Here is a 20,378-nt window from a genome sequence, read left to right as displayed (position 1 = left end):
GTCCAATATTATTGGTGTCCTTATAAATGGGAAAATTTGGACGAGAAGAAGAGACACACAGGGAGAACAGCAAGTGAAGATGGAGGGTTGCACTGATGCATCTACAAACCAAGGAACGTTACAGATTTCTGGGCTTCCCTCGCAGTCCAGTGGTTAAGCACGGTCCAGTGGTTCTACTGCAGGGGGCACAGGTTCAATCACCAGTTAGGGAATTAATATCCTACGTGCTGCACAGCGCGGCCAAAAAAAAAAAAAAAAAGATTTCTAGCAAACACCAGAAACTACAAGAGGCAAGAAAGGATTCTCTCCTAGAGTCATTAGAGAGAGCAGGACCCTGCCAATACTTTGATTTAGGACTTCCAGCTCCCAGAACTGTTAGACAATTATCTGTTTTTCTAAGCCACCCAGTTTTGGGTACTTTGTTACAGTAGCACTAGGAAATGAATATAGGTATGTACCTAGGAGTGGACCTGCTGGATCATATGGTACCTCTATGTGTCACCATCAAGGAACTGCCAGATTGTTTTCCCAAGCAGCTATACCATTTGATTGTTTTTCAATAAACTATTAATGGTTTCAAAATCTCCCTCAAATATAGACAGTCAGCTTTTCTATGTGTTACCTTGCCCTCGACAGGTAATTTTCCCTGCATCCCTACAATGGTGGCAGTCTTCTTCACCACCATTTGTTAAACCTTCCTATTTCTTTCAAAAATAACAGTAACAAATGGTTAAGTTATCAACACACTAATGGAAGGGGGTATCTAGAATATGCTATGGTCGGGGCTGCAGAATAATCTTAGTGCTCTAAACCTGAAGATGGGTAAATGGTACTAACCAGCAGGAAACTGTCTTTAAAAGGAGGATTTCCTAGCTGAGATGGGGAAGAAAAGAGGATCCTGAAGGAGATGATGGTCTTTTCTTAAGGGAAGGGAATCTGGCCACAAAGAGATCTAAGTCCCATCTCTGGAAAAAAGGAAATGGCATGGAGACAGAGAATACATCTTCTGGCAGAAACTTTGAAATTCTGAATTTCAGTTTGTTGTTGTCCTAAGAGGAGCTTCAACTCTTCTTCAAACAATAAAGTACTATAATAAATCCAGTAATGATGACGTTATATATAGATATTTAATCAAATACATGACTATTCTGAACAAGGAAGGATAATATCATACAGTTGAGTAAATAAGCTATATACACATACACAAACAGATCAAGTGCCATGTCTGGCCAATGATGTTTTAAATAGCCAATAAAGCCTGTAGATTTTAGATCTCTGCACAATGAATGGAGGTCAGGTATATGAGTAATGACTTGGCTCTTGGCCATGTTATAAAAATTAGGGGGAAAAAAACACATGCTAAAAGATTTACATTAAAATCTTATAAAGATCAGTTCATTTTGTTAACAATAACCTATTTTCACTTATTTCATGTACAAGGTCAACTTTTTCATTTTTCACAGCCTCGTATAGAAAAGTAAAGCAGAATGAAAAGGGAATGTTGGAGAAATGCATTCTAATGCCAGTGAGCTGACTGCTGACAGTGACCATAGACAGGAAAACACCAGACAGAACAGATCATTCAAAATGCACAACCATCCGGGATTATTTAGAGAAGGGAGAGAGGGGAGGGAGAACCCCCCTGAAGGTGTCCCTGTGCAATCACTGGTGCCCAAAACTGGTGAGCTCAAGTCCTCAGAGGAGTTCATTTAGTTCATGTTACTTAAGAGGAAGGTAACAACACAGTACTTTCTAGAACATAACATCAAGGAGTTAAAATAAAATTAAGGCTGCTAATTATCTCCAATAAGCCATCTTTTTATTTTCCTTCTCCTGAACTTTCTCCCAGTCGATGACTAAGCCTGGTCTGGAAAGAGAAGACTGGAACAAAACAATTATTCAGGAAACCTAGGTCTGAAAACACAGCAATGATTGTTTAAAGTTGGAAGAACCGGAGCAAAACTGAAGTCTATATGATTTTACGTATCTTGAAAGACTCAAAAGAAAAAAAAATTTACCTTGCATACCATTTCTACAAGAATGTCTTCCCTCCCTAGCCTCCTCTTACCTTGTTACAACAAAAGCCACAGGATCTTTTAGATCAGTGGTTCTCAAGCACTTGGAGAAGCCCAAGCATCAGTATCAGCACCACCTGAAAATTCCTTAGAAATGCAAATTACTGGGCCACACCCCAGGCCTACAGACTGAGAAACTCCAAGGGTGCGGCCAGAAACCAGTGGTGGTCCCAGCACTCCCTCCCCCACCCTCCAGGTGATTCTGATGCTTGCTGACGTTAGAGAATCACTGCTTCAGATAACACGAATGTAAAAGGCCCAGGATTTTTGACTGATAGAACGAAAGGATCCTGAAAAGACTGAAAGGATCCTGAAAAGACTGAAAGGACAAAAGGTAATAGGGAAGGAAAGTCTATTACGTAAACTGTGCATTATTAGCTTAGAAACCAGTTCCTTTCTAGATTAAGGCCCAGTAGCAACCTTCAGTAAGTAGTAGCATAAAGACGGTACCTTCCAGATGTTTCAGAAGTGCCCGGCTGCTATTTCCATGAGCAGATATCAGAATGGTTTTACCACGTAATACTTCAGGAGCAATCCTTTCATTCCAATAAGGAAGGAGTCTCTCCAGAACATCCTTTAAGCTCTCGGATCGTGGCAGCTGATCCAAAGGAGTGTCGCACACTTTATATCTCCGGTCGTTGTAGATTTCGTGGTAGTAAGGATGGGACTCCTCTATGGGCGGTGGGGTCACACTGTAGCTCCTTCTCCACAGCCTCACTTGTTCCTCGCCGTGATTCAAAGCCATTTGCTCCCTGTTGAGACCGATCAAGGCTCCATAGTGACGCTCATTGAGACGCCAGGAGCTTTCCACAGGAACCCACTCCTGCCCCAGCTCTTCCAAGATCAGCCAGGCTGTGTGGATGGACCGGTTCAGGATGGATGTGAACACAAGATCAAACTCGAAGTTCAGCGCTTTGAGTTGCTTCCCACAGTTCCGAGCTTCTTCCAGTCCATCACTGTTAAGTTTCTGATCCACCCAGCTACAAAAACGGTTCTCTTTATTCCAAGCGCCCTCTCCATGTCTTAACATAATCAGTTTGTACTTGGACATACTGATGGCTGAGCTTCTCTAGTGCTTTCCAATGGGCCAGTGTTCAGTGACAGCAATACATCTAGAAAGAGAAGAAACAAAAAGTATAAGTTATATTCTTCATTCAACTAACTACCTGGGGGTGGAAGCACAACTTTTCAACAGCCAGTTTCTAAAACACACTGGAATGATTCCTTGAACAGTTTTGACGTCAGACATCTGGCAACTCATACATACCATGGCACATACAGGCAGAGTCTACAGATAATTAATTACAGGGAACCTAGTTAGTTGACAAATTTTCTGATGGCTGGGTAGTAAGTTAATTGTATGACATAAAACAACAGAACGCTTCATTCTATTGGCATGCTACATTTCCACCAGATAAAAAGGCAGTTTCTGCTTACAGAAGACAGGATTTAATAGAATGAGTTGTAGGTGTCTAAAAGGATGACTCGTATTTGGGAACTCGCAGGTCTGAGAAGCTGACTCGAGATTAAAGGCACCCTTCTCATTTTGTTTCCCCTCTGGTGGAGAAATAATTTACCAGCCTTGTCCTATTATCGAAGTTATTAAACATGTTAATTCAATAAACCACCATGTTCATCTGGTATGTAAATCATTGATTGGTGGCAACTAGCTCTTCAATGCCACAGGCTACACCACATACAAGAAAATCTAAGGTTCAACATTTAAACATTAAAATGATTTAAATCAACATTAACACCCAATATGGTACTCACCTAAATAATCTTTCACCTGCCTCAAGATAGAGTTTTTGGCAGGAATAAATCGGATGCAAAACAAGCTATCAAATTAAGCAGCTGAGAGATGCTGCCTGTAGAAACAGATTACCAGAAGCAGGTCTGTAGAGGAAGCACACTGATAAGGAGGCCCCCCTCTCCTTCTCCCAACCCTTCAGCTGTCCTCCACATGCCAGCCACATCTCAGCAGGCGAAGACTCTAGTAAAGAGGGACAGGCAACCCTAAAGTGTTTCTGAACTTCCTAAGTGAAGCTGCCGGCCCAAAGATCTGCTGGGCCCACTCTGTCCCCTGGAGAATCTTCGGGCTGGCTGCATCAGCCTGCCTCGCTCTCCTTGCAGTGGACAGATCTACACTGACAAATGCTGCTCAGTTTACTTGCCCAGCGCTTTCCACCTCTAGCTCAGCACTTTCCACACTGGAGAGTAGAGATTATATGAACATCAGGGCCTGGTCTTCTGCCATTCTTGGCAACTTCCATTAACTGGAGATTTTCTGTCCCACTTAAACTGTGATTCACCCACAGTTATATAACAATCAATGACAAAGTTAATTGGAATCTAGATCTAATTTCTTCCTTTCTTTAGTAATTCCTAGAGATTCTCAAGGGGGGAAAATGTCTTTAAAACAAAGCTTCCAATTTCAGTGGAGGGCCAACAGAGGACCCAAGGGAGGAAGCAGATTGAGGTGATTTGCAAGTGGTTGAAAGGCTACAATGGTTAGGTTTATGACTTCCCTTTCTCATCAGGTATCAATAAAATTTGACGCTTTATTTAGTTCATGTGGAGTGGGGAAGCATCAGGTCACTGGAAGAACCTGGGCTAAGGACTCAGGTGACAGTACCTTGCAGAGCTAAGACTTTCCAGAGGGAAAGCAATGTCTCTATTCTCAGCGCAGATGGGCATCAGGTAGCAGAAGAACAGAGAATGGGAAGAAAGACAACTGGGCAGTGTTTGGCTAGGTGATTACCGGTGCCAGAAGAGGAATAATCATGAAACTAATGAAGCTCAGGCTTCAGGGCCCCTCACTTGAACAAACTCCTTCTAAGGCACTGGGACCAAATAATGAATTCACATGGATGAGAATGTGTGTGTGTATGTGTGTGTGTGTGTGTGTGTGTGTGTTTAATCAGCAAAAGAAAGACACTTCTGTATTGCTTTTTTTTTTTAAAGGGCCCACCCTAATCCACAAAGTACTAGAAGTTTCAGGCCCATCAAAAACTGGATCCATGCCCACGCAACATTTACTGTTATGTTTTCGGTGGTGGTGAGGAGGGGGATAGAGAAAAGAGAAGTTATCAATTGTTCTCTATCTCAGCCCTTACTGTGTCTTGTCAAACAAGAAGCTCCTTAGGCTGATGAAGCTACTTTCCCTTCAAATGAGGAAGGTGTGATGGACAAATATTATAGGCAGAGGCACTTCTCCATCATCTTTTGATTATAAACTATATGGAGGGAACAAAAAAATGTAGCAATAATATCATGAACACTGAGGCAACTATCACTAAGCTCTGCAGTATTTTAATCTGCTCTATTTGCTTACTTAAAGAAATAAAACGATTTCTGTTTCTTCCCCTCAAAATATATATATTGGAGCAGAGAAATAGTGCTACAGCCACAAGGACTCTACAAATACACACATGCGTCTTACTCCGGTGTACAGAGGGCGAATACAGGATAAGGTACCAAACTGGAGCATCTACCTCAGGTCAACAGAAAGTCCCTTCCCTCTCTCCTCCTTGCTATCAACTGATCTTTGCCATTTAATTAACTACTGAATATTCACAAAGGAGCTGTTGAGGTTTACAGTTTGCATTCTTTACAATTTAATCATTGTGGGAGCTGGTATGTCAAGTGTCAACAAACACAACACTGTAGTCAGTTTCATTTAAAGTTTCAGGCAGATCTGTGAGGAGCGGTGCTGCGGGGCTGCAAGGTGGTAGGAAAAGTGCTGAACTGCAGGGAACACACGCGCTTCTCTGATGGATGCAACTCGTGTGCATGGACAAAGCATTTGTATAATCTGGTCTCGCTGAGCTAAGAGTACCATTCTAGAACTTTTCTGGAGAACAAGGAGAAGCTGGGGCTGCTGAAAACAAAGACTGGAGAGAATGCAAGACTCAGACCAGAGAGAACCTGTGGGTTCTGTTTTGTTTTTAGGGTAAATAAATGTCTTTTTTTTTAATGTGATCATTTCAGCTCTTAGAAGCTCAAATGAAAAATGAAGGGAGTAGCTGCTACTTAGCTCCAGCCCATTTCTCTGTGAGACTGAGGAACTGGGGTCCTCAATCTTCCAATTCTCAAAAGAACTGGAAATGTGAATTTTATGTGAGATCCAATACAAATACTAGCAACTAATTTGAATACATTAAAAAAATGTGAGGGGGCTTCCCTGGTGGCGCAGTGGTTGAGAGTCCGCCTGCCAATGCAGGGGGCACAGGTTCGTGCCCCGGTCCGGGAGGATCCCACATGCCACAGAGCGTCTGGGCCCGTGAGCCATGGCCGCTGAGCCTGCGCGTCCAGAGCCTGTGCTCCGCAACGGGAGAGGCCACAGCAGTGAGAGGCCCGCGTACCACAAAAAAAAAAAAAAAAAATGTGAGCTAAACAAGACATTTCTGAGGGTAGATTGAGTCTGCTAGTGTATGACTGTGACCTGAAGAGAAACCTCCTCCAGGCCACAGGTGAATGAGGACCAGCCCCCAACCCCAGCCCCGCCTTCCTGCCCCCTGGAGCTGGTCAGACCCCAAGCCTCCAGGCTCTAACCCCAGCCTTCCTCTGTGGTTGTCCAGTGCACTCTTTCAAAGGACTGCCCCTCTAATCCCCACATGTGCCAGGCTTCCTTGTCCCTGACCCTCTCTTCACCAAAACTTTGCCAGTGCCCTGCAGAGTCCCAGCTCTGTAATCAGACTCCTACTCAACTTTGGACTCTTCTGGAATGTTTCCTCTAGCTCTCAACTTTAACCAAGCTGAAAATGAACTGAACACCAAACTATTCCCAGGTGTCTGCTTCTCTCTTCAGCAGGGGTGTTTGTGCCTCCTATCCTGGGGCAGGGGCTGCTGACGAGCAGGGTCCCGCTCCCTCCCTCTCAATAGTACTTCCTGTCCAAATGCCTCCATCCCCACCATCTTTTGGGCAGGTGGGGGGAGCTTTGATTCTGAGCCTTGCAATATTCAGCTGTAGCTCTCTTGCCCTCATGTATTAGCTACAAACTTCCTGAAAACTGAGTACCCTATTTAAAACCCTCAGATTACTTCCTGTTGATCTTAGGACAAAGCTCAAAATCCTTAATGTGACCTGCAAGGCTTTGGTTTTCTTTTATTTCCTTGAACGTGCCATGTTCTTTCTGGCCTCAGGACCTCCGCACACACTGTCTCCTACACAGAACCCTCACCCAACACCCCCTCCCCTCCACTGCCACTTCAGTCCCTCCCTGCTTTGGGGGCCTGCTACTTATCCTTTCGATCAGCTGTGTCCAATCAAAATGTAATGCAAGCCACATATAATTGGCTTTTTTAAATTGGTAATTTAAAATTTTCTAAAAGCCGTACTAAGCAGCAAAAATAGGTGAAATTTTAATAATACATTTTATCTAACCCTTTAGGTTCAAAAGATTATCATTCTAACATATGATCTATATAAAATTCTCAATGAGGTATTTTACTTTCTTTTTTTCTTAGTAAGTCTTTGAAACCTGATGTGCATTTTATACTTAAAGCACATCTCAATTTGGACTAACCACATTTCCAGGGCTCCATAGCCACACAGGACCAGTGGCTACTGTATTGACTGGTGTAGCTTTAGCGCTTAGCTTAAAGGTTATTTCCTCTAGGCTAGTCCTCAAACTTTAATGTGCATCAGAATCACCAAGAGAACTGGTTCAAACAGGCTGCTGGGCCCCACTTCCAGAGCCTGAAGGAGTAGGTCTGGGGCAGGCCTGAGAGTCTGTATTTCTAACAAGCTTCCAGGTGATGCTGAGGCTGCTGGTCTGAGGACAAAATGCTTTTACAGCCTCTGCAGACTTCTCTGCCCTTCCTTCCCACCCACTGGGAAGTGGTGAGGTGCCTCCACAGACCCCTGCTTTAGGACACAGGGTGCCGTTGTGATGGGTCACTTGTGACAGATCACTTGTTCCACGTCTGTGTGCCCTGTTAGACTGTAAGCTGCATCAAGGTTGGTCTCACTCACTGCCCCATCTCTAGAACCCAGCATGACACTTGACACATCCTAGGTACTTAGTAGGTGTGTTGATTGAATCAAAGTTAGGCAAAAAGGATTAGCTTGTGCCAATAAGGCTAAGGCCTGACATTTTTAGTGGTAACTACCAAAGCAAAAATAGTCAGGCCCGAGACGTTAGGAAGCTTTAACTCAAGAATTCCAGTGTATTTGATGGCAAAGGCAGAGCCAAGAATAATCATCCATTATATTTTTCTTTTGTTACAGTTTAATATAACAACAACTAAACATGAAAGGCCATAATAATCTCCACAGAGAAAAGAGAGACACTGATTGACTTGTCCAAAAACGCAGAGCCACTAAATGGAATTGGAGCTGCGATCCAGGTCTGTGCCCCTGACACCCGCACTCTTTCTACCTCACCACGGAAGATTTGTGAGTCTGGGTGTGAGCATCTAGGCTCACTAGGCTTCCCTTCACAGGAGAAGCTCCAGTCACAGCTTGTCTCCCCAACCCAGGCATTTCATGAAATGCACACAAACAAGGTGAGTACAAAGGAGGGCTCGGCGTATGACTGCTCTTGAGAAGAACCTCAAATCACAAGGTCAAGTCAGGCAATAGTCACCCCCAACTTATATAATAAGGTGCCATGCTAAGAATGAAAAATTATCCTTTTTAAAAATCAAGCTTTGTTTTTTTGTGCTGCTTTTGGTAAAGCTCACCACGCTGGAGTTGGTTCTTAAGGGTCCTCATTTATCCGTTGGCAAGGGTTACTGGCACTTGAATTAAGCACTAATTTTAGTCAATGATTTACTTCATACCCCCAAAGGGCCACACGGGTCACTAAATTACCATACCCCAGGGTTCCTTCCTTTTTAAAGTATGGTGTGGCTCAAAGAAAAAAATTTAGTAAACAAACGTATCTTTTACATGACTCTGCATCTCATCTTCCTGCCGCTTCCTCTTGGCTGTTTTTCCCTTCCTTCTGGCCATTACTTTTTTAGTCCTCTGACACCGAACTTATACCTTGCCCACTCTACTGAAATGCTCTCTCAAAAGACTGCTGATTAGTTACTTCTTACTAAGTGAAGGCCATCTTCACTCAGGACTTACACTGCTTTGACCCCTCTGAAGCTGACTACTTCTATCAAGGGAAGAAAACATCTTCTAAGATTTTGGTGCTGCATTTCTCCCAGCTCTTCTATTGTTATGTCCCAGTGTTGAATCTATATTTTCTTTTTTTAAAATTTAATTTAATTTATTTTTTTATACAGCAGGTTCTTTTCTGTTTTTTTTATTTATTTATTTATTTATTTTTGGCTGCATTGGGTCTTCGTTGCTGCACATGGGCTTTTCCCTAGTTGGGGCGTGCTGGGGCTACTCTTTGTTGTGGTGCGCAGGCTTCTCATTGCGGTGGCTTCTCCCGTTGTGGAACACGGGCTCTAGGCGCACGGGCCTCAGTAGTTGTGGCTCACGGGCTCCAGGGCGCAGGCTCAGTAGTGGTGGTGCACAGGCCTAGGTTGCTCCGCGGCATGTGGGATCTTCCCAGACCAGGGCTCAAACCCATGTCTCCTGCATTGGCAGGTGGATTCCCAACCACTGCACCATCAGGGAAGCCCCAGCAGGCTCTTATTAGTTGTCTATTTTATACATATTAGTGTATATATGTCAATCCCAATCTCCCAGTTCATCCCACCACCAACAACAACTACCCCCCCGCCCCACCACTTTCCCCACTTGGTGTCCATACGTTTGTTCTGTACATCTGTGTCTCTATTTCTGCCTTGCAAAACAGTTCATCTGTACCGTTTTTCTAGATTTCATATATATGCGTTAATATACGATGTGTTTTTTTCTCTTTCTTACTGAATCTGTATTTTCTGCCCGCCAGCAACAGTACTATGACAATGAAGACAGCATATGACACCACAGCCGCTACCTTTCTCAGAGTGCTCATCGTGTGCTTGGGACTATTTAAATCCTCAACCACCATTCTGCGGAGAACTTACTATTACTCCTGTTTTACAGATGCAGAAACCTGAGGGGTGAGGTTAACTTGCCTAAGATGACAAAGATTGTAACTGGCAGAGCTGGATTTCAATCTCAGGCAGGCTGGACCCCAAAGCCTATACACATGCCTTGAACCACCCTTCTCCACCGCCATATTGGCACCCAAGGCTCTGTCCTCAGTCCTTGGAAACCCAACTTTTCTCACTACTTAAATTACGTTAAAATGGATGATGAATACATTGACATTCCCAAATACTCATCAGTCTACCAAGTCTGGTCAATTAACTCATTCTTCAAACGTGTTACAAACTCCTTTTGAACATGGCATAATGCTAGGCCTGTGAGGAATATAGAATCCAACATGAATGATGTCTCCAAGCGACTAATGGGGGAAAGGATACATGTATGTATCACTAAAGCAGAAATTAACCCACATCATGAGAAAGCAGTTCATGTATATGGGAGATGGAAAAGGAGAGATTTTTTTCTTGAATAATGCTTCATGGACATGGCACTATTTAAGCTGGATTTGAAAAGATGTTTAAGATTCAGATTTATAGAAAAAAGAAAAGGAATTCCAGCCTAAGGGAACAGTGAGGGGAATAAGTGTTTATGGAGAAATGGTGAGCCATTCAAACTGGTTTGCCTAGAACAGTCTTGCTTTAGGCCTGTTTTCCCAACATACTTATTATAGGGCCCCTTTCACACTTGAAGGTCCCATCTGGAAAATTATATGATCACCTTAAACTAAGTATAGGGTATAACAAGGAAGTAGGAGGAGACTAGTCTAGAAAGATAAGACTGAATAGTGGCCCCCAAAAGGGCCTTGTGCCAAAGAACGCAGGTTCTTCTGTAAGTATTGGGACATCATTAAAGGGTTAATAATGTGTATTTTTGGAGGATCAGGCAGCACCTACAAGTAAGAAAGATGGGAAAACCAGGGATTTGAATACTTGTGAGGCTCTTGCAACCATTCTGGTAACATTTAATGAAGACCTGGACAAGCATAATGGCTCTTGAAAAGGGGTAAAGGCGATCATGTGAAAGACACTCCAGCTTAGCTCAGGTGGAGGCAACTTTTTCTGTAAAAGGCCAAAGAGTAAAATTTTTAGGCTTTGTGGGCTATGTGGTCTCTGTTACAATTACTCAATTCTGCTGAAAGCAGCCATAAACAACGCATGTATGAACAAATAAGGCTGTGTTCCAATAAACATATTGGAACTTTTTTTTGTCTTTTACATATGGACAAAGAAATTAGAATCTCATATAATTTTCATGCACATGAAATATTGTTATATTTTGATTTATTTCAACCATTAAAAACCATTCATAGTTTGTGGGCTGTACAAAATCAGGTAGTGGGTCAGAAGGCCTTAGTTTGCCAAACCCTGGCCTAGCTGGGATTACCAGATCTACTAATCACATCAGCATTTTGAACCTTTAAGCATCCTGTCATGGGATAATCCCAACATTATTAAATCACCTGCTTCCATTCTTGGCCAGAACTGCAAGTGCCTTGAATAATGGAATCCCATTCATAACAGTTTTTATCCCTCACAGAAGACAGTACTGAGCACATTTAAATCAGTCTGAGTAGTTTATTTTGCTTCATCGAATTATTTAATAATGGGTTCAAGATAGAAGAGGGAAAAAATTATTCATCTTGTTAACCAACTTCAAAAATATAATCTGTCATTTTGACATGCATTACTTTTATTAGACATCTTTATAAATGCTTCACACTTCAGGTGAATGTATACCTGCTCAGGAATGGGTGCTATGGAATTGCCTTGGCAAAAAAGAAACAAATAGGCGACTTGAAGAAAACACAATTTGCAGGTGACTCATATTTTCAAAGACCTTTTGAAATATATATACATATATGCATTTTTTCCCACCTAAATTGGCGACAGGGTAAAAAATATCCTTTCCATAAATGTCACCGTAAAATCGAGTTATGTTTCAAGATTAGCATCCTTTTGGCAAGGTAGGGATGGAGAGGGTGGGTAGGTAGGTAGGAGACTGGTACATATCAGGCCATTGCATTTACTGAGGTTACTTCCACAATACTTCCAGAATCTCTAGGTAGTATCAACAAATGGAGCTAAAAATCTTGCTGCTGCTCCTCATTAAACCATATAATTTCATGTACCTCTCCCTCACCCACCGTAACTGAGTCTCGTCCTCTCTCCCACACCAATGCTCCTGGGACAGTGCTTCCTTCTTTCCTAGGTGTTTGAAAAATAATAATGTCTAAGACTCTAGCATGGCAACTCATGAACAGGTGGGGAAAATTATAGGATAAAGTCCAGTCTAAACACTTAGTTTGTTTTCTGTTTCCAAAATTGAGTAAGAAATGTGATCAATGATATAATGTTGAAGTAATATAAAATAAGGCATGCAGAGCCAGAGTTGCTTTGAGCCAAAGCTTACCCTTAAATATTAAATATTCAAATCCTACCCTAGACCACTTGGATGTTTTCCCTGGTCCAAATCCTCACTACATACCTTTGAACAACTCTTAACCTCCACTGCATTAGGGATCTAACTCTATAAAGATAGGCTGGCTAGATGTGAGGATAGGAAAAAGAGAGGTTAACTGTGTTTCTGATAGATTAAAAAGCAACAGTTCTTAAGGGAAATGAAATCTGGAGCTCAGTTCCTTAGGGTCTTAAAATATACCTTTCCCCAAGCCCAGCTCAATACGAAAAGTTCAAACATGACTATATCCAAAAGTACCTATTGTTCCATAATCTATTACTTTTCCTAAAGCTTTATGGTAACTGTTCCATTTGTGTTTGCATCATAAGAACAACTCTTTACCAGGAGCAAACGCTATTACTTACAGGTGTTTTCCAGACACTATTACCCTGTCATTCTCCAACTTTATACCTATTAACCACTTGTTACAAAGGTAACAAACCATAGCAGGTAGACCCCTCTTCACAGGAAAGGGACACACATGTGTAATAACATATGTGTGTGCCTGGGGCATGTGGCCTGTTCCAGCCTGCGTGGCATCACCGATGTGCACAACACCCACTCATGACACCTCCTTCCTATCTAATTACTATTCTCAAGGGGCTATGAAGAAGACTAAATGAGATTATGGTGAAGCGGTCTACCAAAGAGTGTGAGGTATTCTGGGTTGAATGGAGCCGACTTTGACTAACACATGAAGACTGACACAGACCTCAGGCCCTTGAGAGTGATCCTGCCTTGCTGATGGTATGAGCAGAAGCGAAAGCTGGGAATAAAGCAAAATGAGGGTGGCAGTAAGGAGTAAAGGTTAAATTAGACAGTGGAAGTAGGAATGCAACCAAATGTTGTGTGTGTGTTTCAGGAAAGAGGCGTTGCCAGTAAGATACAGTCCTAGAAGCATACCAAATACTAAGCAATATTCTACAATCCAAATGCTTTAGTGCAGTGACTAACATTTATTTTACATTTTATAAACTATATTTTATCCATATTTGTGGCCAAGTTTCAGTTAAAGAGTTTTGTTATTAAGTGATACTTTTAGTCCTATTTCCCCATATAAATATCCCTTCACACCAGATTTCATTCCAAGGGTGTTCAAGTGACCTAACAGTTCAGACACTGGCGTGTCCTCTGTGCTCTAGGCACCAGACACACAAAGATGAAGGCATGGCTGAATTTAGATGTCATTACTTAAAATGAAACGTGCCACTTAATTTCAACCAACCATAGGAGGCAAAAGAGGAAGAGAGACTGAAAGATCTACCCGGACACCAACAGGGGTTGCCTCTGAGTGGTGGAATAGAGGATGACGTTTTCCGCCACATTATACTTCTGTACAATGTTCATTCTGGACAGCGGCCACATTTTCTACAATGATCCACTTGGTTTGGTTTAAATATGGACACAAAAGAACAGGTACTACTCTTGTAGCTGGGAACTTTTATTTGCTAACAGACTGGTTAGGAATTTACTGCAATGAGATTTTGCGGATGTACTTGTGGTGGAAAACGTCTAAGGATCTTTAGTTTAAAACAGACTTTGAACACAGGCATGGACCTTGGAAATAATCCAATGCGACATCCACTTTTTAAAGATGCGAAAATGAAGAGCCAGAAAACTGAAATGATTCAAGATCACACAAATAGCTTCAAGACTAAAACCCAGGTGTCTTGACTGCCAACTCAGAGCTCCTTCCACGACACCATTTGTTTGAATTATGCTTCTCTCAACCCCACCACAATTGAGTAGCATCTGTGGTGTGTGAGGTGCTACAGGCACACAAGGATGGATCAAACCTAGTCCCCTGGCCTCAGGGAAGACAGTTTTAAAATAAAAGACAAAATGACATGTGTTCTGCTTTCACTATAGAAAACTCTAGTAGCTACTGGTGAAAGATAGCATTTGATTTTTTTCCCCAAAAGTGTGCATTCAGTCAGTTAACATTCTGGTACCACTCACAAGCTATAAAGCCTCCATAATTTGGAAGGGAGGTGGTAGGGGAATGAGAGTTACAAGTTAACTAACAACCAATTATCCTTAAAACGTAACTGTGAACTTCACTTCCATTACACATTTCTACTGTCCTTCTCCAGTAATACGGCCCCCATCCCTTCAAAAGGAGAAGAAATACACTTATTTTTTCATTTGTAGTGGTTCGAAGAACCTGTGATTTAGCTCCAGACTAGAACCCTCCATGAAACCATTGCAGATATTCACCTTTCTCCTTTCATGACGTTCAAGTTTTTTCTGTCTACTGAGACTTTTAGGGCCAGGTCTGTCATGGCCCTCAATATACTGGCACAGCCCTGAAAACACACCGAGCTCCCTTCCAGTCGGAGCCCTACTATTGACGGAGCTCTGTCACCCCGTGCCTCAGACGTCCAGGGGAGTTGAGTTCATCACTCCCTTCAACTCCTGTTTATTCTTGCCGTCAAGGTACCTCTACCAAGCGGAATCCTCCTTTCGGCTGTCAGACCAGAGAGGCTTATTCTGACAAAGGGACAGCTGAGCGGGACCTGGGGGATAAGTGAGGGTCGGAGCCTGAGGGGTGGACGCGCGAGTGCCAGACTCCCATCAAAGACTGAACCCGGGGAGGAAAGGAACTGGCCCTCCCGCACGCCAAAATAAACCACCACATCACTGAGAAATGGAAACGTTCGCAACAGCAATATTCCAAAACAAAACCACTCACCTGCGAAAAGGCCACCAGCAGCAGCCGCTCCTCAGAACCGCCAAGCAGCCAGTACTTCGCAAGACTCATCACTGCTGCCGGCATCGACTCTCTTTTCTAGCCCCGGAGCCAGAAGGGGCAGGTCCTATGGCTCTTACTATTGGAGGGTCAAGCTGTCACTCATTCACAGCCCCACCCTACTCCCAGGAACAGGTCGAGGTCTTTTCCGTTTTTCAAATCCCCGGCGTAGAAAGTAAGGCTCTGAATGGCTCGCTGAGGAGACGAGCACACTTTCGGGCCAGTGAGGAGCTAGCTTTGACGCTAGTGGGCGGGCTTCTGCCTAGGGAAGTAGAAAAACAAAGCCGGGAGCGTCGCCAAGGCAATTGGAAAACTTCAGGAGCTCTTAAGCGGTCGAGGTGTTAGAAAGTGTTTGGCGTCGTGAAGGAAATACCTGCCAACGTAGAGAAGGGTAGACAGGATCTTGGAAGTGATGAGGTGATGCCTTCCTTTACTCTTGGGAAACTGCAGGCTGCGGATGAAGGTGGGCACTCCTCGCGGAGGAAAGCTCCTGCTTTCCTCATGGTTTTAAGTCCTGAACGATGATTAAAGCAAAAGCCTTTAAAGTGCCCGATTTATGGGCAGTAATTCGTCCTCACTCTCTCCTAGTGTTGATACTTTTATAGGGATTTCCCCGTAGGCAATCCCCTGAGATTATTTTGGTTGGGGGAAGAACAGTGAACATGGAAGGCACTAAAAGCTTATAGGACAGACGTAGAGAGGATGGAGTGAAATGAGAATGATAAATTGGGGGGCCACAGTTACTGAACAAGAGAAATCTATGAAAATACTCGAAGCTCGGCACAGGGCCTTGTAAGCTTCTTCAAGTAGGATTGAACTACCACACAAGCCTTTGAAGCATAAAATGTCAGAAACTTTGGGTGGGCGTGAAAATAATAAGGATTGGTTTGTTTGCCTGACCACATGAGAAATTCTGCTTCTCGATTTCTAAAAGCTGTCCTACCTAGTGTTTAGTATCCTCTTTTGAGTTTTTCTTATTTCATCCTCATAACAAGTCCAGTAGATACGTGATGGCCAAGCAGGTCCTCAGAATAATTAAACATAAATTTGAAAAGCTAATTTCCACATTTTTAACCCTGTGATACATTATGTATTGAATTCGTTAAGATGCAAGCATTGGTAGTTAGTTCTGTATCTCCTTTATCCTTCTTAGAGCATAACAATTCCTCCTAGGATGTCAAAGAACAGACCCTTACTTCTGGGAGAGCACAAATGCAAGGCCTGACAGATCCCAGCAGGTGATGGGTACCATCTAGGGACAGTCAAATTAAACTTGTACGGGATTAACTAGAGGTCAGGTCAGAGCAACTGGAGGAGGCGGCTTCCGGTCTTGACTCCCAAGAACGCAGATTCCAAATCCTATACTCTTACCCACTTCTTCTTCCTTTTCTCTGTACCAGGTGAGGACAAAGTGAGGGGAAACCTTTTCTGCTAGTGTAACATCAAAGCTTCCTACTTAGAGTGCCCACCATCCATACTCTGGAGGATAAAGACAGGATAAAGACAAGTGTCAGTCTTATAGCATTTAGGGATACTTATCTGGACTTAGGGGCTCACTGGATTTTGTTTTACTGTTATGTATACCTGTGGAATGCTGGTTTGTCACATAGAACATTAACAACATCAAACATCACCTGCCTTTTAGAATCTCCTTGTACAGGTGAGGAATCTGAAATTTAAGAAGTTTATTCAGAATTACTTAGCTGGTTGGGGACAGAGCCTGGGCAAGGATCCAAGGTTGCTAATTCATTATTCTGGGGAAAATGCTTCCTCTCCTGCTGCCTCTTGCTCCCCCCTAACACACACACACAAAAGCAATATGTTTTTAAGTCAAGATTACTAATTTGAAAATTTATTTCCATTGAGACCAGTCATGAAAATTTACTTCTGATGTAGCAAACAGTATAGATAGCATGAAAATAACTCAGGGTCCCAGTTCACTACTTCAAACAACTTTTGGTGTAGTCCCACTTTCATCCAAATAAGAAATGAAAATGCAGTAAAGTATTATAGCCATGTTGTCTTTCTTTCTGTTATGTGAGTGTTTCAAAAAGTCAATATTAACACATAGAGTACTTTAAGGATTAATAGCAGATTGTCTTATTCAGGACCTGAATAAAATACAATTTTATGAAAGCCTACGTACTGGGCCTAAATTTCACAGCTATTTACACAGGGCCTTTGCAGGTGGGGTTGAGCTGGTCCACCATGCATCAAAACATCATCCAGAGACCTAGGCTATTCTGCCTTGGCTCTCTCCTTCCCTCCAGCAAACTCCAGAAAGTAGTTGATCCTATATCCCCTTTACAGATTGTCTCCTTGACAATCTTATCGTCATGATCTGGTTGTTTGCTGCTAGTATCTAGTCTCCCACCACACGCTACCTTCTTTCAGGGTCAGATTAAAATCTGCTCCCCGTAATCTAGTGTAACAGGCCCGAAGTGTTTGGCTCCCACCATTGACCTATTCAGTACACGACCCCTCTACTGAAACCCAAAACTGGAAACGCCCTTTGGGATCAGCCATGTAGAACCTTAGAAGAGACTTTGAAGCCACCTGTCCCTTCGTTTTACAAGTTAAAACAGAATATTCATCTCACAGAGTAGTGCAAAGAGTAACTGAGGCCATTTTGAAATAGTTTTGCAATCTGTGAAGCACCTTACGTCTGCTACTTCCTTGCACTGGGAACTTAGGCACGTTGTCTGACCTCAGCCTGTGTCTTTATCTGTGAAATAGGGATAATACCTAAGTGGCCATTATGAAAATTAAATGAGATAATGCAGGATGTACCTGGCACAAGGAAAGTGTTCAGTAAATGGTAGTTATTCTTAACAATTACAGTAATGATAAATGTAAAGTGTTTTAACTACTTACACGTACTCTTGTTTTAAGAACTCAAGAAAGTCTGGGCCTTGTTCTTTCCTCCCCTTTCCCTGCTCTCTACTCAAATGGAGACCTGGCCTCCTGCAGAGATTATAGGACAGGAATTTCCTTAGTTATCTTGCTGCCACCCAGAGAGGTGACTGTCAAGATGTGAATGCCAAAGAGAGTACAGATGCACTGCGGGGCTGGGAGCCTCTGGTATTGGGAAGTCTGAACTATATGAAATTTCCCTACTGTACAACGTGGAGCATCATGGGGTGAACAAAGTTGTCAATTTCTCCCTGTGGAGTTGTTTTTCAAATGCTATATCAGATTTATGTATTATACTTTATATTAAAAATATTAGGGGAGCGAAACCAACGCCTGCCTCCGAGCAGCAGCTGCGCCGCGGCTGCCGAGGGTTTCTCTGGCCAGTGTTGCTCCCACCAGTCTACAGCATGGGGAATATCTTTGCAAACCTCTTCAAGGGCCTTTTTGGCAAAAAAGAAATGCGCATTCTCATGGTGGGCCTAGATGCTGCGGGAAAGACCACCATCCTGTACAAACTGAAGCTGGGTGAAATTGTGACCACCATTCCCACTATAGGCTTCAACGTGGAAACAGTGGAATACAAGAACATCAGCTTCACTGTGTGGGACGTGGGCGGCCAGGACAAGATCCGGCCTCTGTGGCGCCACTACTTCCAGAACACACAAGGTCTCATCTTCGTGGTTGACAGCAATGACAGAGAGCGTGTGAATGAGGCTCGAGCGGAGTTTAGGAGACTGCTGGCAGAAGACGAGCTCAGGGACGCCGTTCTGCTCGTGTTTGCTAACAAACAGGACCTCCCCAATGCCATGAATGCAGCTGAGATCACGGACAAGCTGGGTCTGCGCTCTCTGCGCCACAGGAACTGGTACATTCAGGCCCCCTGTGCCACCAGCGGGGACGGGCTCTATGAGGGACTGGACTGGCTGTCCAATCAGCTCCGGAACCAGAAGTGAGCTGTACTCCTCTCTCCTCCCCTCTCACTCCCTCTTTCTACCCTCTCTTTACTCTCATGTGGCAAACGTGCCCCTGGGGTGTGAGTGCTAGAAGCTGTCTCCATGGTCGGTCACAGTGTGCTTCACCATGCTCTAAATGTACAGACACAGCCTGCAACTGGGTTTTTATCTAATGTAAATAGTTTTTGTTTCCAATGAGGCAGTTTCTGGTACTCCTATGCAATATTACTCAGCTTTTTTTATTGTAAAAAGAAAATCGACCCACTGTTTAGTACTGAGAAGGGATTTTAGGCACACGGGTCATCCAGGAGTCACTGTGTCAGAAAAGCCTGATGTTCCTCTTCTGGGCTTTACATCTGTGTTGAGATCCATTTTGGTGGTTGGTTTTTAACCCAAATTCAGTGCATTTTTTAAAATAGTTACAAATACAAGATAAGGAGAACACTTGAACACACAGAAGGGAGAAATGTGCCTAGTGTAGGTTCTGCAGTAATGGCCTGAGTCCAGTCCACCAGTGGTCTGTTTCCCGTTGGGAACGTGAAACGGGGCAGAACCAGCTATGATCCATTTTGCATGGTCACAATAGGGTCCCTGTGATTTGCTCTGTCTTGGGTCATCCCACACCCCATAGCGTTTGTGCTTGTATCTGTGCTTACATGGCTGCCCAGGAGATGGGCTGGAGGCTGCATCCACTGCTCTCAGACCCCTTGGAGGAACCCCAGCCTTTTCTGGGGTCAGCATGGGCACTTTGGTTGGGATACTCTGGTTTGAGCGGGAGCCCTGCAGTCCCCTTGCTTGTCTGCTCCGGGCTCTCTGGGGTCTCACCAGCAGGAGCGCGGTGGTCATCCTTGAGCCCCAGCCCCTCGGAGCCCCTGTCTACGTGTGCTTTCACTCCCTCAGCCTGCAAGGGTCAGATTTGCCATCGAAAAATGATAACCTCTACTTTTTTCTTTTGTATTTTGATAAACACTGAAGAAGCTCGAGCTGTTAAACTTTATCTTGGGGAAAACCTCAGAACTGGTTTATTTGGTGTCGTGGAACCTCTTACTGCTTTCAATACATAATTAGTAATCAACTGTTTTGTATACTTGTTTTCAGTTTTCATTTCGACAAACAAGCACTGTAATTACAGCTATTAGAATAAAATCTCTTTTTAACTATTAAAAAATATTATGTTTATTGCATAAGGCTTAGAAAAGAAAAACTTTTAAACACCCACATTCCTACCACTT

The 20,378-nt window shown here is 43.3% G+C and overlaps 2 protein-coding genes across 4 annotated transcripts in view; one reads left to right on the top strand and one right to left on the bottom strand.

Annotated features, from left to right (window-relative positions):
- The window catches only part of BPGM (bisphosphoglycerate mutase), a 36,916-nt gene extending 21,601 nt beyond the window's left edge, over positions 1–15,315 (bottom strand). The window contains exons 1-2 of the mRNA XM_081244033.1: positions 15,224–15,315; positions 2,526–3,187 (exon numbers count right to left, since the gene is read on the bottom strand). Of these exons, the coding sequence (XP_081100159.1) occupies positions 2,526–3,126 (601 nt within the window). The 5' untranslated portion in view covers positions 3,127–3,187; positions 15,224–15,315. The remainder of the gene's footprint in view (positions 1–2,525; positions 3,188–15,223) is intronic.
- A 269-nt stretch (positions 15,316–15,584) lies between these two features.
- LOC308622637 (ADP-ribosylation factor 1-like) lies at positions 15,585–19,907 on the top strand. Of its 3 annotated transcripts, none has more exons than XR_014016667.1 (2): positions 15,585–15,743; positions 18,173–18,470. XR_014016667.1 is itself a non-coding variant. In XM_081244185.1 (2 exons), the coding sequence occupies exons 1-2, from the start codon at positions 15,693–15,695 to the stop codon at positions 19,144–19,146; spliced, it is 642 nt and encodes a 213-aa protein (XP_081100311.1). In that variant the 5' UTR covers positions 15,591–15,692; the 3' UTR covers positions 19,147–19,907. The 3 variants fall into 3 exon arrangements, 2 of the variants coding, with proteins under 2 accessions (XP_081100311.1, XP_081100312.1); XM_081244185.1 differs by lacking the exon at positions 18,173–18,470 and adding an exon at positions 18,510–19,907 and having other exon boundaries at positions 15,591–15,697; XM_081244186.1 differs by lacking the exon at positions 18,173–18,470 and adding an exon at positions 18,510–19,907 and having other exon boundaries at positions 15,726–15,743.
- The last annotated feature ends 471 nt before the right edge of the window (positions 19,908–20,378 follow it).

This window comes from Mesoplodon bidens (assembly GCF_964165515.1).
Source record: "Mesoplodon bidens genome assembly, chromosome: 9".
NCBI lineage: Eukaryota > Metazoa > Chordata > Mammalia > Artiodactyla > Ziphiidae > Mesoplodon > Mesoplodon bidens.
Note: the sequence above shows the minus strand (reverse complement) of the source record. Positions and strands in the feature narration are given on the sequence as shown.